Below are 20,132 nucleotides of genomic sequence, written 5' to 3'. Positions count from 1 at the left end.
AACATGATTTGTAACTAGTTGTTACGCTTGAGCTATCTTTGCAGCAAATGTGGACGATAGAAATTTGAAATTGGCTGTTTATCGCCATTTTTGGCGACTTTCTAAAATTTTTGATTTGTATTAATATTAAATTTTCGAAATTAAATACCATGGAGACGGGGGGGGGGAAATATTAATGTAATACAGAAAATAAATTATTAACGAAGACAGTTCTTTTAAACTATTTTTTTTCACTTTTAATAATATGTGTTATTTCATAAATTTGGTACTGGTATATGTTTATACTATACTTTTTATATAAATCTTTTCTGTTGGGATTCATATTTATGTCTAAAGTACACAAAATAATATGAAATATTTTTACTTTTAATAACATGTGTTTATTACATAAATTTCGTACTGTTACATGTTTTTACTACATTTTATATAAAACTTTTTGTTGGGATTCTTATTTATGTTTAAAGTATACAAAATTATATGAAATATTCTAAACCTTAAAGAAAGTGTATAGTATTAATCCATGACTTACTATATTATTAGTGGTAAAAATATAATTTTTGGTATTATTAAGTTTATTTTGATAAAGATCAGTTTTTAGTAATGAGGGAACATATCTTTGTAATATGCCCCTTTTGAAGTTTTATCAAATATGTTTTTAAATGCGGTTTTAAAGTAAACTAGAAATATAAGTGTATAGTACTCTCGTCATTTTCATTTTTGAAATAAATTCTAAAAACGTTATGTAAGTAACACTTTGCATTATCCTTAACTGTGAATTTCGGGAAAAAAATTAATTTTCATAAATTTAAGTTCCGATATGAAAATTTCAATGTTATTAGTTTGCGTCTTATCCAGTTTTCGTCATAAACTACAGGGTGTCTCATGAAGACTGTCAAAAATGATAAAAAACTGTGTCATAGTTTTCGAGGTAAATGCGAAAGAGAAGTATGATATCAAAGTAGTGCAGAACATCAGTATTTGTATGTGTTTACATGGGTTAATGCGCGCTCCGCGGAATGGCTGACTGCACGTTTTAGGAACATTTTGTCCACCAAAGTACATGCAGCTCGTAGACGAGCAACAAAGTCACTTTGTGTGGTCACTAGGTCTTGATTAACAAATTTCTTCAGATTGGCCCCTAGAAAAAATCTAGAGATGTCAGATCTGGTGATCGTGGCGTTATAAAAACGGCTCCTCCGACCAATCCAGTGGCCTGGGTATTCCATATATAGCCAGTTATGCAACAAGAGCACTGACATGCGCTGGAAGTCCATCCTGCTGGAACCATAGGCGATGTGACGGATATGACGTAATACGTTCCTTTCACATTTATCTCGAAAACTACAGGTCGTACAGGTACATTCTTTGAGCATTTTTATTCACTCGGAAAGCCAGCAATCTGGGTAGAATTTGGGCGGTCATGATGCGACATTCTGTATACGTTCAAAAGTTTCCTCTGTTCTACAACTTCGGCAGAAAACATTTGTAAAGTAAAATAAAAAAAATAAAATAAAATAAAAAAAAAAGATTTAAATAACATAAAATTTAAATATTTCGTTACAGTAAGTCGTCATCAGTAGAGATATGCACAGCAAACATTTAAAATTTCCCATAAAGCAATCGAAAACTCGAATTAAAAACTTTGGTGTCATCGTTGTATCTAATTTGAATAGATCTTAAAATATAATAAATTATGTCAGAAGAAGGAAAGAAATGCTTATAAAAAGAGAGAGTTATGACTACTGCAGTGTAATTGAACTCTAAATATTTTTCGTTATTTTGGTGATATGAGTAAGTTAATTTCTTGTAATTCAAACTGTGAAAATAATTTTATGGTTACGTAAGAATATATTATTACACAAGTAAAATATTAAAAATGTTAAGACATTTTAAAGAAAAATTCTTAGATATTTAATTTACATATAGAAAGTCACATTTTCTTCTTTTGTATATTGCGTTTGATTTGCGAGGAACAAATTTATATCTCATTATCTGATAAGTATCTTGCCTAAAATCGATTTTTAATATAAATTTTAAGAATTTTATTTGAACGGGTGCTGAAGAATCTCAAAAAAAATTTCGGTTATGGCGAATTTGAATTTATTGCCTAAATATTTCAGAATCTTAATTAGATGTAGAAATAAAAAGTATTTAGTTTACTTTGGAGCATAAATCACCTTTAATTGATTATAAAAGCGTATTTTTTTAGTATGAATTCAGTACTTGTTAAAGAATCTGAAGTCGTCTTCGATTATTTACTTTTATTGCTCTTCAAAAACCGCCAGCGGCGTCGCCAATCGCAGTTTTATGGCAACCCCTTCTCCATCTTCCCTCCTCCTTCTCTTTATTAGAGAAAGCCTCTACGAACTTCGCATGTGTCAATATAATTAAAATACCTTCAAAATAAATTATTGGACATTAATTTAAATTGATTACCTGGCCGCGAAATTGATGATAAACTTCCAACTCCAAATCATCTGCATTTTGAAAGCTTTAAGAGTCCAGCCTTTTACATAGATCATCCGAACTAATCTGAGGCTTTATAAGAGGCAAATATATTTATTGTTTCCACAGAAAAGGCCCTTATCTACGACGGGCACGGCGTTACTGCGGCCGCCGTGAAAAATGAGCACTCAACGGTGGTTTCAAGGGAGGTCTTGATGGGCCTCTTTAAAATAGATTTCTTTAGATTTTTGAGAGCTCTTCGATGAACTCCCAGAACGATGCCTGGAAGATGTTATGTTCCAGTCTTGCGTCTCTTCTGGAATATTCTGGTTTTAGTTTTCCTTCACAATTATATGTAGGGAATTTGATGTTGTCTGTCTGTTTGTTACCTTTCGAAATGTAGACCGGAGTAACTAAAATAGAGTAGACTGTTTCTTGCTAAACAAAAATATCTATCATACGATTTTAATGGGCGGATGGGGAGGATAATGTTAATGTCCTGTGTTTCAGTCTGTTATATGAAAGAAATTGTTTCTCAGAGCCACATCGAAGTGCCTAAAATGATCGCATGTCTTGGATTTCGAATCTCAAAACCTGTTGCCAACTAATTTTTGTTTCTTTTCATTCTTCAGATTTTGACAATATTTTTAATACATGGTTATATTTATAGACTTAGCACTTTTGCAGCAGTGCATTTCATAACTCGAGACAGCTATAGCGGGTGCGGCAAGAAATTGACTATCATTTTGAAGTATACCGATTCATGGAAAGTGTACACATAAGACAAGAGTGTTTTACTTAGGAAGATTTCATCTTTTCCACACACTTTATTTTTCTTTTGTAAGAAAGAGCGATTTTTAGAAGAAAGGAATCAATCGCATCTCTTGAAATATAAACATTTATATCATTGCATTTTGTCTATCTAATTTTCAGCTTAGTCAGTTACATCCCCCTTGAAAAAAAATCTCCCGCCCCATTGTTTTTCGTCTCTCATTTATTTGTAATTCTTTTCACAGATTTTAATGAATAAATACATTTATTAAAGCTCTCTGATTATTTTTTTAAATATGATGTTAAATTTACTGAATAAATATCCTTAATAAGCTAGTTTATTGAACATATTTTTCCAAATCTTGTACTGTTTTTATGAGATTAAACTATATTTTTTAAGCTGATTTTTATAATTTTTCGTTAAAGAATATTAAATTATTTTTTGATTTAACGGGTAGAAATCTTGATTGTTTTCATATTTTCATTTTTTTTAACTTTAATTTTGTTACCAGTTTTTATTTTTGTTTTAAAAAAATAACAAAATGTTTTAAAGAATTTTTTAATTTTTCTGAACATCTTTTTTATTTTTTAATCAAACAAATTTGTAATAGAGATAAATTTTAAAACTGATGTAACTTGCTATTTTGTTATGCTAAACATACGCGGAATATATATTTTTTCAATGCTAAGAAACCTAGTTTTCATTCAATTGTTATTAAATTACTTTTTTTTTAATTCATAGTTTTTTGCATGTTGCATAATTTTTAAAAATATCAATATTCTTGTAAAAATGTGTGTCATGGTAACTTACCAACAATTAAATTTAATCAAAATAACAAGCTTAACATGCATTGTTATCAAAAGATACTTCAGAGATTATCAAAAGATTATCAAAAGATACATTAAATATTTCATAATTAGATATAAGAGCATTTGAAATATTTTAAAGCAACATAAACTCAAAACTGAGAAAACCACCCTTAATTTTTAATTAATTAGCATTTTAAATGCAGATATACATTCAAAAAATTTTTTAAATAATTTTGTATTTATATGGAAGTGGCAGAATAGAATTGCTGAGGTATAAATGTCCGAAATTTGATGAATTATATAAAAAACTCAAAGGTTAATTTCATTGTACATTTTCCTTTTTTTAATTATGCTTTTTACAATTCTCAAGCAAACATAATTAGGCTTCTGTTAAATATGCTTTTCTAAACTCTCCAGCTATTTTGCTAAGATCATAGTTTGCCTAATTGTACTTATTATTGGCTTATTTATCTGTTACATAGAGCACCAAACTTGAAGGAGCTTTGACTAATGTTAATCTTAATTAATTGATTTCTTTTATTTTCGCTAATTCAATTTCAATTGCAAGTAACCTTTCCCACTTCCGCCTTGTGCAGAGGTAGTTAAGTTACTGTTTGATTTCACCTCTCAGACAAAAGGTGATTTTGAACTTAACCACATCGAAATAATACCTTCTTGCTTTTTAACATACGTAGAAGAAATGGGTTATGCATTCTTTTATTAGTGTATTGCTTTAAAGATTTTATTTTAATTTTTATTTGCTTATTTATTAATGCCACAAACCGGAATGTTTTTTTAACCTTCTTTAGAAGATGTTAAAATACCAACTTGTGATGTAAGATATTTAATCTCATTATATTTTCTCGGTTGTTTAACATCACAGTCGTTTGTTTTAGCATTATTTTATTTCGTTTATATAAATTTTATTTTAACAGCTAAATTCGAAAGATTTGCTTAGTTTGAATGAAATCATTCCAAATGTCCTATTTTAGAATTAGTGAATTAATATTTTGTGTACGGTTAAGATAAAAGTCAGTATATATATATTATTATTATACTGGTAGGATTATTGTTTCGTAAGTAATCAATAATTCTAGCTAAGCCAGCTAATAATAATGATGTAGGTTAAACCATATATTTAAGAATTATCTGTTCGCTATAATAAACATATGACATTAAGTGGGGTTAAGTTGAAAGCATGTATGGTGTATGATGGGAAGTGTCGGTGGCATTCAATGATCTTTATTTTGCTTTTTTGTAGGTGTATAAGAAGAAAACAGAAGCAGCAAAGAAAGAGTATCTAAAGGCTTTGGCAGCGTACAGAGCTAGCTTGGTATCAAAAGTAAGTACTAAGCGTTTAATATTATTATATGGATAATGCTAATGCGTTTAGTATTATTCATTGATAATCTATCAATATTGCAGCAATTCATGTGGCACATCACTCGTCTGCAGGAATAGAAGTCCCGTGTTAAATTACCATGCTGCTTACTGTCGATGTATCGAGAAAAATATGAATGAAAAATTTGAAGTAGTGTAGTAATTAAAAGAAGCGTAGTAATTTTAAGTTTTGTTGAAAACTGTCAACAAAAATTATTATTATTGCTCTAATTATTTTATTGTATATATTATTGTAAGTGAACGCATTTGATATACAGTATTTCTTCGATTCTAAAATCGAAAAAATACAATACATTAAATACTTTTTACACCATAGGTTTAAGTTGCAATCCATAATTTGAATACAACTAACAGAACAAAAGATTTTGAATCTACGAAAAGAAAATAATTTAAATAAAGCACAAATTTGCGATTTAGAAATATCTTTAAACAATCGTCTTCAGTTTATTAACAGTAACAGTATTCGAATTTAAATTAGCAATTTGGAAAAATTTAATATCTATTAATAACTATTAACTCAGAAAAGAATTGTGGTGCAGAGATGCCGTCGTTTCTAAGAGACACTTCATATTTAGCAGTGTTCATATGGGAAGAAAGAATAATTTTATATTGAAAGAAATGCTGTATATTTGCATTAATTTTAAATATTATTTTTTTATTTATTTGAAAGGCCCACCAGCGGCCGAGCGGTAACGTCGCTGAACACTGGTAGTTCGGTCCGAGGTTCGAATCCCGCGAACGGGCTGGCTGCATGGGCGTTTTCGTGGTTTTCCCCATGTGTAACGTGTATACGAGCCAGTTTCCCTTAAAAAGTCCTCCACGAAGGCATCCCTCCCTTAAGGCAGATGGCCCTCGGGTGCTTTGCCATAATCTAATAAACCAAACCAAACTTATTTATTCGAAAAAGAAGATAGCTTTGCCTTTACGCAAATACTAATATACGGAGCAAAATGCTCAGTTTTTTTGAAACAAAGCTTGATTTACATTTAGTAACTATTAGTATGATGTATATTATAAATAAATTTTAATCTAAAAGAGGCCCAAAAATAAAGTCAAGAGACCTATAAAATGTTTAGGTATATGTGACATTTGCCGGCGAATGTGAGGTCTCGAGTTTTCGGATACATCAGGTTGTACTTTTACAAAACAATTTCTCAACCATTTTTGCCTTCATTTGCTCAACGCTCCATTTGAATTTATGAAGCTCCTCAACTTTTGCAAAAATAGCAAAATTGATGTCTTCTGAATATGATTTGTAAGCATTGTTTCAATATGTTTAAAATATTTTAAGTATTATTTGTGCCTCGTATTGCATCAAGTTCTTAATTAATATCCATCGCGCAGTATGGAAATAGAATATTGCAGAATACATATGAAAGCATTTATTCATATAGGGGAATCCCAAAATCTCGCATATCAAACTTTCAAAAATTATGGAAGGTCTTTCATAGATATTAATGGAAAATTGTTTCAATGAATGACCCCCTTATAATACAAGTAATATATTATTTCAAATGTTAGTTGCAGTTTATGCTTCAGCTTTAGTTTTTTTATTGCATACGACAGCGATGATTTTTTTTCCCAAGCATAAGGAATTGAATTATTGAGTCTTATTTCGCAGCACATTCTTAAAAAAATATATATAAATGTTTAGGAAGGCCTTCGCAAATATTTACGAATCTAAGGTAATGGGTTTCTGTTTGGTGATCCGATTCGAAAAACTGGAAGCGCTCACCGTAAGGATCAAAGTGGCAGTTCGTCTCTTCTGAGTTCGGACAAAATGGACGAAGTGATTATTAAAATGTTGCAGTCACTAACAAAGAATGCGATAAAGATGGCATTGCAATCAAATTTATCCTATTCGTAGCAACGCTCCATCAAAAATGTCGTGCTACGTAGGAAACCCTCATCTCCATCATGCATCTAAAGAAAGGGTTTTAAAGCTAACAACCTAATCTGCAACTGAAATTTCATGCAATGCATTACTTGTAACTGTGCAGAGCTATCATCTGTTGAGATAATTTACCATTAATATCCATTTTGAAATTTCCACAGTTTCGGAAGTTTGATGTGCCCAACTTTTGGATCATTCGGTAATAATAAATCTGTCAAAACATGGAATAGGTTCATAATAATCAAAACGTAGGGTTCGAAGGGATATATAATGAAAGAACATGCCACTTGCGCATATTAAATGTCACCGCAAATAAGAATTGTGATAGGTCTTCATTGTAAGATAGGAGATTGATGATTTGTAACTTCGTTCCCGTGAACAATATGCAACTTGGACTAGCATGTACGAAAAGTCGATTTTTATGGTTTGGTCGATTTTTATGGTCGATTTTTATGTCCTTTAAGGATGTGTGATTGCAATAGTTGTATAATTGCGTGAGTGTCTGAGACAACTAAATTTTCCAAATTTGTTCTTATTAATATTTGTTTCCGAATGCCGCTTTTTTGCGCCTAGGTCTAGTTAATGCTTTCCTTGATCTCGTCAGCGCCCACCCGTGGGCAGTAACATCATATTCAGAAACTACATTTTTGAAGAACAGTGAAAAGAATTGAAAAAATTGCTAAGATAATATTCCATTCACTTTATTTACGCAATTCCAAGGTTATTTTACGTTGTTTGTAAAGGGAAATAGGTCGCTGAAAATGAAATCAAAGATTGAACGATAAAATATTGAAATTATTTACAACTTTAGTGTCAATAAATATGCATGGAATGGACGAAAAAAGAAAAATAAAAGATTTTGAATTTTCTTTCTTCATACTGTGAAATTATTTCCTTTAATAAGCAGAGGAAATGGACGGCGCAAATGTTCTTTAATCCAGCGCCTTTGTATGAATGTGAGTGACTGGCATGTGCGATTCTGTTGAAGTAACGTGCTTTCAGCTGTGGACTTTGCTAAGTTTGAGTTGTATTTTTTTAACCTAATTTAACGTTCATTTTGTAAACATTTGATCGATGAAACTTGGACTGATGGAACGTAATGATTTAAAGCGATCAGAGAACTTTATACACTAAAGAATTCGGACGTCCTATTTCAGTCTTTCTCAATTCAGGCTTTTTGCAGATCGCAACAAAAATCGTACTACTTCAAGTCTTTTCTTACTTTTTTCAGGTGATAAAGATTAGTAGAAAGTGATGTAATTATAGCTCTTTCCTTCCCGCCATAAAAGTATTTTTTTAAATAACTACAAAAAATCATATTTTAAATTAGATTTAATTCCAACACAGTTCTAAAAATTCCCATTCTTCGTTTTCATTTACAGTATAGGATTTTCAAAATATTTTAGCTATGATTATTTTTAAAAATCAATATTATTTTTTTATCTCGTGATAGCACTTAATTGTAATTAAATAAAACAAATAATTTATTGTATTAAGTGTCAATGACAGGGACATTAATGCTGTATCAAAACATATCTTAACACTAAGAATTAGCCCTGGATCATCGTCCTGACGAAATTTGATGCAAATTTAAGAGTCATGAGACTTCCAATCGCATTTTCAGATTTAGCGTTGACCCTGAAGAATCTCAAATCTATCTGAAAATTATCCTATCCAGAGAGGCTGAAATACAGCGATTTTGAGAAATCCTCATCTGGGAAAGCCTGAAGTGGGTCATGACCAAAGAATTGCATACAGTTTGATCTCATGATGAAATTTGCGTTTTTCGATATAAATATAGCATATTTATGAGAATGTTTTAAACACTTTTTATGTTATTCGCAAGCACTGATTTTGTTTTGTAGCGATTTGGAAAACATTTTATGGAATGTTTTGTAACTAACAATATGAACCGTTATGGAACGTTTTCCTACTCATAGATTTTGCTCTTCCTTGTTTAATTATAAAAACTTTAAACAGTCATAGTTTGCTGAATTTTGAATGAAATTGAGTTTGAAATTTTAATGTATGCAATATACTGCTTTGATATTCCTATCGTTTTGAGTAGTTTTGCTCGAGGGCATTGAAAATTTATTACCTATGATAAATGAATCTTACTCTTAAGCATAATAAAATTCTGAAGTTGGCTTGAAATCTGTATTATCTGTTGCCTCGAGGACGTATGTAATTTTGTGCTTTGAATGCATACAAGAAACAAAAAGCACAACATGATTAAAATGATAAAGGTAGTGCACGAAATTAAACTACATATTCAAATTTCTCATTCATCAAGTTCAAAATTGTGTTATATATTCCACTACATCTACATTTTAATCGGATCTATCTTTATACACATTTTATTTGTAATTACAAAACAATAATCCGCTTTCAGATTTTGATATACACTGAGTGAATGACCGATCATTTGCTCTGAATATTAAATGCTTCTCAGGAAATTATTTATTTAACATGAGTGTTTGCATTTGTAGTTATTTTAAAAATGCAATTTATTGTTAGAAAATATACTGTGAACCTTTACGTGTTCGCAGTCTTTATGTTCACTGAATCCTGTGACAAAATATTTGAACTTAGAATTTTCAAGATCTTTCTCATAATGGACCTGAATTTTTTCTCCTATGCTTCATTTCTACTCTTGATGGATTCATCTAATAATAATTGATTTTTTTTTAAATTTCAAAATTCATTTTAATGTCTTACTTCTTGTATGATAGTACATTATTTTCTTTTTGTGACTTCTGCGCAGGAAAACATTAACAGTCATTTAAGTTATTACACATTCAGTTTATTTTCTTAAGTGTTTTTGCAGCAGAAGATATCAGACATAAATCTTGTACTGCCTGTCTTCCAAAACACAAAGATGAATCAGAACAAGAAAGAAAAATTCTTGCTTATATCCTATAATAGGATTATTTTATGTACCTATGTATGTATTGAATATGTTGTCTAATTAAAAATTAAATTTTATAAAGTATATTATGTTTCCTATTTTAATTATTTGTGGAAAGGAGTTTGGGCTGGGTATGGTCTGCCGTTCACAGAGGGTTAAGTGATGATATGGTAATATTAATGTTAATGTGAGATTTTAAAATTTACGATAATTAATGATTTTTTTAAATAGGCGGCCAATGATCAATCGGATAACATTTATGGAAGTGGAGCCCCGAATGGTTCAACTCCCACATCAATGTCTCCACCAATGACATCAATGCCAGGTCAAGCGTTGTCACCACTGCAAAAGAAATCCCCTTTATTGACTTCGCTGATGGAAGGTACACCAGTATCCAGCCTTCAAAACATGACAAATCCTCAACCACTGATTATGGGACAGGTATGTTCATTACTGTTATAAATCATAACATGTAATATAATTTTCACAATAGTGGATCTAAAAATTCTTCTAATATTTTTAGAGTCCTATGAATGGGGGCCACCATCCCCACATGCTTCCTCAGCATCTACCCCCTCATTCTTCTGCTCCTCCCTCTCACCAAATGCTTCACCAGATGTTATCACCTGGAGCTCAGCAGCAGCAACAGCAGCAGATGATGCATATGGGCTCACCTCCTCCCCCTCATGTCATGCAACAGCATCATAATATGCAGATGGCAGCTCTAAACAACAACAACAATAACAGTATTCCTTACACTTCTAATATGGTAAGTAAACTAAAAGATCAAACAAAATAATCCGGTGTCATAATTATCGTATACCATATCCTGGATGATATTAGTTCTATGTGGCATGCTTTAGGTCACACTTTATTAAAATGGTCTGTTTCTTCAAACATTGTTGTTAAGATTGTTGAGAACATTAGACAGAAAGACGTTATGCAAAGGTGATATTAAGCTTATTAAAGATATTATTAAAGTATTCAACTAATATGACTGTGGTTTTCCTCTATGTCGGCTGTTACCTAATTACGGAATTTCATCGCGTTACTGTGGAGAATATTTCCATGCTCAAGTACGCATATTACTCTAACATCATAAGGGAGATGACACCACTAACATACTTACATTATCCAGGGGTCTGAACATAGGGATATCTAGCTTTTCTCACCCATGTAAGTGGTTGAGATAATTTCAGTATGAATATTGCAATATTATCTTTCATTATCGACCACTTCGCGATGGTATCAGGGTGTAGGTAACATTCAGTCTATCTCATGTAAATATGCACATTTACTAGTGCGTAACTTTCACGTAAGAAAGAAATACTATCGTCAGTTTGAAACATCATGGATGTTGATCATCATGTAAACATTTGAAACATCTTGGATGTGGTTTTCATAAAATAAAAAGTTATAAAATTAAAAACAGTAATGGCATTAAAAGCAGCTCATCTTAAACATATTTCAGTTCTGAATATCATTTATATATGTTCACGATTTTCAAGTTCTATGAGCCATTTGCCGACTACACATTTATGCCAAGTTGTTGAATATTTTACGTGATTTCTTTACTTCATCCCAGAACTAAAACGTACTACTCTGTTGCACTTAGTATAAATAATCAATTAAGAGTATTTAAATTCAGATGTTTTCATATACTTTTGAGATTTATTTTACATTCAACAGTGATATTTTCATTTAACAAAAGTTTGACCATTTTAAGTGTCGTAATCCTAATTGGCGAAACAAATAATCTCCTTAGATTTTTAATTGTTTTAGATAGAATCGCTGCTTATAGTTTCCCTTCTTTTTTGCAGTCCCCCCAGTTATCTCATCAGGGTCAGCAACAACAAGGTATGATGTGTGCATCTCCCCTCCAGAATAATTGTGCTAGGGGAGAAACTGCCCAAGAATGGGACAGGGACTATTGTAGTAATGACTGTGTAGTTTCACATTGCAGGTGAGTTGACAAAGATTGCTGTTTCCGCATCATTTCAACAAGGTGATTAATTTCAAAAATTAATTAAATCATTTGCATAAACTATTCAAACCAACAAAACCTATTGCAAATATTCATCATTTCGATCCAAATGTCATTCATTCCAATAAAAATCGACACACACAACACTTTGTTCGCGATTACAAAACTGTCTTTCAATTCAAAACGCAAATATTAAAATTATGAAAAATATAATTTAAATATTTTGATTTAAATAACTGCAGCTTGCGAGAGACAGAAGAAAAAATTTTGTTATTTTTGTAATATTTTGATAATCATCTTGTAACGTTGTGTATTTTTTGCTATAATAAAATATGCGCAATGTTGCAAGACTATGTAGTGAATTATCATCAGGCCTTTTAAAGTACTATAAAATCAGGAGAAAGTTTGTAGAACCCTTCATTAACTTAAATAAAGTTTGGCACCAGCTCATGTTACAGAAGCCAACACTTTTGGTTTAAATCAAAATGTGACTAAACTTAAAATTGATGAAGTTCAAGTACAGCCTAACGACTTCACAGTTTAACTATCGTGCAAGATGGCTCTGGCTTGAAGTTGGCGTTAAAACGCCTAATGGCAGGAATAACTCAATGCCACTGAATTCTAATCGCTAGAGAATTAAAGTTAGTAACGTGATCTTCAAGCAGGTAGAACACGCTCTAATTTCACCCTCTAAAATCTTCTTTAAAATGTTTCCTTCTCCCTACCTAATTTGAGTTTCGCGTGTGCTGACAATTTGCATTCTGGCAGAGAAATGAAGTTTGATAGGAAAGGTAGTTTGACTTCAAATACTGGTTAGAAAATTAAATGATGCTCTATAATCTGAAGGTATATATAAATAAACTTTTCAAATATTTTTGTAGAATTTAAATTGCATTCGAATGTAGACAATAATGATAGAATCATCATTGTTTGACATTGATAATTAACTTTAAGCCTTTAAATTTAATTAAATAACTAATGAGTTGAATTAATTCTTGTTAAATAAACAATAAGTGTATTGTATATTAATTAAGAGAAGTATATTTGAGAAAACTATATTTGTTTAACTACAGTTAATATTAAATTCTATCATTCTGAGTAAAGAAAATTATTCAATGACATTTTCTAGTTACCAATCTTTCTGTTTTCAGTCGGTCATAATTTTATGCCTTAATAAGTTATAAAGGATATTGTTTATATGAAAAAGGATTGAGGCAGTTTTAAAACATGAAGTGAAGTGTAATGTTTGATTGTGGGCAATGTTTCAATGTTCTTTCATGAATACATTCTGGTGATATTCACCTGGAAGTTTTGTATAATACGTTAAAATCATCTTAAATACTTTTTACAGAAAACATATTAAATTATTTATTTTTATATGATTTTTAAAATAATTTCCAACTCCCCCCCCCCAAAAAAAAAATGTTTTAATCTTTTCTTGGTCTGACTTCCATCTTTTTCTGCGTTATCTCAGAAGTACATAAATATGTTTAAAGATTAAATTAAACTTTATTCCTTTAATCCCCATTGCGCATAGTCTTCAAACTGAAGGCATGAATCATTCTGATAACTGGAAGAAATTTGAATGGAACCAATTAATTAAAAAAACTACCACAGTTAATTTTACAAAATTTTTCTGAGAGAAAAAATATTGAAAACTGAATTTGAAACAAAAAGTAAAATCTTTAATTTTCAGCAAAATTAAAGTTAACAAATAGTATACAATAAAGCATAGAGAACGAAAGACAAAAATAAGGTAATTATCAATTGATAAAATCTTTTAAGTGTACTTTTAATTTGAAAATTACTCTTCAAAATTTTAAAATGTGAAAAATAATGTTGCATGCAAAAAATGCTATTTAAAAAATTATATTTTTGTTAGTGTCCTGTGGGGTTCATGTTAATTCAATAAATATATTTAAATATTGGCCCTTTTATTAAATCGAAGGTAAGTTTATTTTTCCATAAAAAAGTATAATCCAGTAAATTCGAGAAAGCTATGAAAATATTTACATTTTACTATACACAGTAGTCATTTCAATGATTAATTATTATTAATTAAATATCAGAGTTTTAATACAAGTATTAGCTGATATTATCTATGTCTGTGCAGTTGGTTTTTCTGCATATATATGACTTCGGCAGTAAAACATCATACCTGAATTTTCGACTGAAATTTAAATTGATTTTTAAAATCGTAATTAAAGCCATTACATTATTTCATGCATTTTATGAATACTTTTAGTATTTATTAATAAAATATTTACATAAATTATTGCATAATGACAAATAAAGACTTGTATTATGGGGAATTTTATTGACTTTTTAACAGAGGTCATAAAAAGAAATTGATTTTACACTTTTTTTTTTTGAAAACTTCTGTGTCAAAATTAAAGTAGTTTTCTTTACATGCATGATTTAAAAATTTATTTCAGAAATGAAAACAATATGCTAATAAATTTTTTTTAATTTCATCGAAAGCATTAGATATAGTTTTATGTCACGTTGTGTATTCAAAGTTATAAGGGACATTCAAATATAAACAAGAACTGCTGCACTACATTTAATTTATTGCACGTACTAAAAAAATTTTACTTACTATTCTTTTATGTAGTCACACCTGCATCTGGCATTCAATTGCTCCAACGTCTAGGAATTTTCTTAGTTTTAAAGGAACAAAAGTTTGTTAAGTGTATATTGACCCATTTGTGCACAACTTCAGTAACTTGCTCGCTTAACTTGAATTATTTGTCATTGGATGCTTGTTCCTTTTGATTACCCAATGCAGAAGGTACCATGACATTCCCTGTTTATATTTGAAATTTCCTTGTATGTAGACTAATATCTGAAACATATTTTGTCAAAATTTGATTGTTAGTTTTGTTTATTTTAAATGATTTCTTTTCTAAATTTTTAGAGACGTATTTACGACATGGGTTGCGTCGCGACCTCCACAGAACTCCTACGCATCTGTGAAGTAAAGTAAATAGAAGATTGAAAATAAAGTAGTTGTCAAGTTAAAAAACAAAGAAAATCAGAGTTAAACAGCATCGACTGCATATATTTCCTGAACTTATAAACGCACAGATGCCATGTATTCATAACAGCTAATATTATATTAACAAATATTGCTATTATAACCTCGAAAAAAAAGAGAGAAAGAATTCAGTTTGTGATTGTTTTCCTTCTGTGTTTCTGCTGCGTTCAGAAGAAGAAATCACAGTTTCTAAATAGCATGTGACTATTTTCTCACTTTCGGTAACTATCTTCAGTGACAATTAGATAGTGTTTTCAGAGAAGACTTTTTAAGTAGTTGTTTAATTGTCATTACATCTGCTATTAATAATATACATGCGTTTGTATTGTTTTGTATTTCGATGCAGTACTTGCAGTTGTGTATGGAAGGTCACAGAATTTAAGGAATGTGTACAGAAGATGTGTAAAAAATATGAGAGTTTTACTTTGTGAAATTGTTGGTATCTAATGTATGAGTGAATAACTGGTTCAGTTGTACTTTTGACTATAATTCTGATGCACCGCTATTATTGTGAAACTAAAATGAATGAAATGGCTCTGTAACTAAAGTTTTTTAGTTATTACAGCATTTATTTCATAAGAAATCGCCAGTTGCATCATCTTAGATTCTTCTTTAGAATCTATAAGTCATTGCTTTATAATAAATGCCATTTTTCTTTGGGTTTTCATCTACATCACATTTTGATTTCCTTTCAAAAATAGACTTTTTTAATTATATGCAATAATATTTCAGGCAGGTAGTTTATTAGTTAAGTATTTTGGATTATATTTAAAATTCAGATATATTTTTAAACAACAGTAAAACATACATTGCAGTTTCTTGATGATAATGTATTTTATCCTGAAAATACAATGAATACGTAATTGAAATAAAAAATATGAACTGCATTTAGATAATAACCTGTAAACTTTATTCCGATTAATTCATGTTTTATTACATTCTGTTTTCAGAAGTATTTTAATTTTGAATTGGATTATATTAATTGTTTAAATTTGTACAAATATTTATCATACAAAATTATGCAAAGTTAAAAAGAAAAAAACAAATATAAAGTTGAAAAGGATTTTTTTAATTATAAATTTTTAAAAAAATATTAATTTTTATATATTTTACAAAACGGTTTTAATTTTCAAGCATATTCAACCCCCAAGCTAAAATTTTTGCCCTAGTTTCTGTTAGGAATTATGAAACTGCTATTATCTAAATCTTTATTTTAATTGTTCTTATTGATATTAAAGAGGGTTAATGCATTTAAACATTCTGAAATGATTTATAATACCTTTTAAATAACATGCTTTTGGAACATTACATTTGAACAAAATAACATATTTTTACAATTTTTATTAATAAAAATTTGTATACACTTCAGATATAAACCAAAGTATCTACGCAACATAAATGAATAATTAAATTTTTTCTTTAAAACATGTATCTATATATACATTCATTTAATAACATTTATGCATATTTACTAATATTTATTAAAATATATAAATTCATTTCAGTTTCCAAAGATAGAAAATTTTATTTAATATTAGTATTTAAATGATATACATTAATTCTGTTTTTGTTTTCAGTATTGAATTATCTCAAAAAGTTTCGATTAAAAATAAATTTTAAATAGATATATTAATGTATACTTTTAAGCAAAATTGAATTAAATAAATGTTATAATTAAAATATAAATTTTAAACAATTTAAATTATTTATAAACGAAATAAAAGCTATTATAGTTGCACAATGTATATACTTTTAATTTCCTTATTGTATTTTATATACGAAATTAAGTTTTTAACTTCTTTACAATAAGGAATTAATATGATTTTATTATTTTAACCATACATAATTTGAAGATAACAATTTCACTATCAATAAAATTGGCAAAAATTGTATTTCTGAATAATAAATGCGAAACATTATTTAACTTCTTTTCATTTCATATAAAATATTTACATACCTCGATAAAAATATATCTGAATAAAAACCAAATTTAAATTATAATCCATTTCATGTTATACATTCATGAATAGTTGATCATGCATCAATGGTTTTAAATTACTGTAAGTGCATTTTTACAATTATTTATTCATTAATCATAATTAAATCCGTTCTCAATACTTGAAATACTCTAGTTTCTCATTTCTTTTCTGAAGTGGTTGCAGCCTTGGTATATATGTATAAACAAGTTCTTTATTACATTTCATACAGCACACATATGCTAATGGCATTCTTATATATTAACCAAATGTGTGTATATTTTAAATAAAAATGTTTTATTCCTCAGTGGTGTGGGGGTGAATTAAATTTCGAATATTGTTCTGTATGTAGATGCGTAGATAGTTTCTATGGTTCAAGTGTTGTAATAATTGTTAAGAACTACAGAAACTTTAGCTAAAACATAAAGGCATAATAAAGCAACCAAAATGTTTTGTGTATATTGGTATCTCTTTTGAATATATAGCATATAAGTATGTCGTTAAAATAATAAAGAGATAAGACATTTGAATTCTCGAATCCCATGATCGTTGCCAGAGACTAGAGGTTCGAAAATTTGAATCTTCGCGTATTTTTCTTGTTTCGAATCTTTCGAATCTTAATCTAAAACACCATTTAGCGTTTTAATTCAAACTTTAAGAAAATGATTTTTTTTGGTCCCGCTATAGAAGCGTTTTAAAAAAGAACACGGGCGTTGCAATTTCGGTGGAATTTTGGAATCTGGATCAATCATTTTTGGAATCTGGATCAATTAATAAATTTGCATGGTGGCCTTGAATACCTCACTAAGCTTCCATGGTTAGTATTAATTTGTTTAGCCTTCCAACCCTACGCTTTTCCAGTTACGGTCAGGAAATGAACCTTAATTTTAATTTCAGTTTGTATATTCTTATGTTCTTACGTTGTACTTCTTCTGATTGTATCTGTTGACTACCAATTAGGAAATAAGTCGTAGTTTATTATCAACAAAATAGCTCGTTTTCATCCAAGGCATATATTACGAGTTAGCGCGGAATGTCTTGAGTAAAATATAAGTATAATACAAAAAATATTTAAATGAAGGTGGCTTCTGGAAAAGATATAAACGTCAAGGCTGGCTTACACGAACTAAAAATACATTAATAAATGGAGACGAAATATAAGCATAAAACATCTTTAATCTGATTATTATTCTTTAATCAAAGTGAAAGTTAAGAAGCCAAAAAAATATTTTAAAACAATCATTCACAAAAAGACAACGTTCATAGATTAGATATAAACAGAGTGTTTCTAGTCGCATTTTAGCCAATGAAACTCCTTCAACTGAAGTTTTGAAATTTATTTATATTGTTATTAATGGGTTGTACAATATCGTAAAACCAAATTGGCCCCTAAGACTGAAACCAGAAATTTGCCATATCAGTCAACGTATCGAAAAGCTAAATTGTATTTTAAAAGACTCTATTCTTAAATGTATTTTTGATACGTGGATCTGAATTTTCTCTTTTATTAGAAACATTTGATTGTGAAGTAAAATATGTTTCTTTCTTCTTTTATTATGAAGGATTCGAGAGATTCGAAAGCTGTTCCTCATTCAGAATCAAGAAAAACTAGAATTCGTCCCACCTCTAAAAATATCGAAGTAATATTTCAGTTGATAATTTTGAAGAGGGACTTTTATCAAATCTTCAAAAAGGAAACATAAAGAGTTTTACTATAAATTTGGAAAACTTTCTGTTTTCATCCAAACTGTAAAATGAAAATCAAAACTAGGTACTGGCTCTAGTCACATACTAACTAGAACTGTGCTAAATGTCCGAATTACCAAGCGTATCATTCTGGTTATATATATCTCAGAAGCGATTTAATTTTTGTGTTTTGTTTTAAACACAATGGTCTGCTTTATTGCTGCTTGCATTTACAAGGAACGAAATTGAAGTGATGTTAATTTTTTCAAGTGGAAACATTTTAGTGTTGGCTTGATATATTCGTTTCGAAAATTAATCTTCTTTCATTTTCGCTTTCCTTCAAAAGCATATGATGTTACATGTGTGCATACAATGTAAGTCTTGTATTTAAGTGACAAAAATTGAATAAAAAAGAATATGTTATGAAATTGTTGTTTGTCTTTACTTTCGTGTGTATTTTCTATTTATGTTGCAAACGCTTCTTCTAGAACCGTGCTTTTCAAATTTTATATCTTTATAAATTTAATTTTTTAACTCGCATAAGGTTACAGCGTTTTCAATATTAAACAAGTTAAAAATTAACTTGTGTAAGGTTAAAACCATATAGTTGCGGTTCGTCGCAATTCACATTCACATAGCTGTCATTCATCGCTATTCACATGCATATAATTGATCTCGATCCACATGCATACAGTTACGACTCATCGTAACATATATAAATATAACACATTATATAACTATAACACATTTATATAATTGCTATTCATATACACATAGTTGCCAGTCACCGCGTGGGGATTCATCACTGTTTACATGCACATGATAGCGATTCATCGCGACTCATATTCACAAAATTGCTTTGAGACAAATAGGGAATTTTTAATGGGAAAATGATGTAAAATAATAATAATTAAGCCATTAATAATTTTATATAATTGTTAACAATCAGTTCTTAATTACAAATAAATTTGTAAGTTACAAGTACGTATGCGTAGTGACGGAATAAGGAAAAGATAGCTCAAAACGTTTCCCGATTCAGCAAAAATTCTGTTCGTACGCATTCTTTGAGAGGAATGCTAAGTTTTAAGGTTCGATAAGTCGGAAATTTGGTAAATGGACTATATAACATGTCCCCCCCCCCACTCTAGCATAAGAGCAGCAGTTTTTTATAGTCATTAATTAACCACTTACCTTGAACAGTCACGGTTTTGTTAAATGTA

General features: G+C 29.6%; 1 protein-coding gene across 5 annotated transcripts in view; it reads left to right on the top strand.

The window, feature by feature from the left end:
• Positions 1-19,340, top strand: part of LOC118182775 (uncharacterized) — a 453,922-nt gene extending 434,582 nt beyond the window's left edge. For 4 of the 5 annotated variants that reach the window (XM_085812950.1, XM_035352159.2, XM_035352161.2 and 1 more), the window contains 5 exons: positions 5,288-5,368; positions 10,461-10,670; positions 10,753-10,998; positions 12,050-12,192; positions 15,131-19,340. In XM_085812950.1, the coding sequence (XP_085669076.1) occupies positions 5,288-5,368; positions 10,461-10,670; positions 10,753-10,998; positions 12,050-12,192; positions 15,131-15,194 (744 nt within the window). In that variant the 3' untranslated portion in view covers positions 15,195-19,340. Of the gene's footprint in view, positions 1-5,287; positions 5,369-10,460; positions 10,671-10,752; positions 10,999-12,049; positions 12,235-15,130 lie in introns of all 5 variants that reach the window. The other variant, XM_035352160.2, reaches the window with a different exon arrangement.
• The last annotated feature ends 792 nt before the right edge of the window (positions 19,341-20,132 follow it).

The sequence above is a fragment of the Stegodyphus dumicola genome, chromosome 3, assembly GCF_044657685.1.
Source record: "Stegodyphus dumicola isolate Sdum_Otavi_A_Nest chromosome 3, ASM4465768v1".
NCBI classification, from domain to species: domain Eukaryota; kingdom Metazoa; phylum Arthropoda; class Arachnida; order Araneae; family Eresidae; genus Stegodyphus; species Stegodyphus dumicola.
The sequence above is the reverse complement of the archived record's forward strand: the minus strand, read 5'-3'. Positions and strand labels throughout refer to the sequence as shown.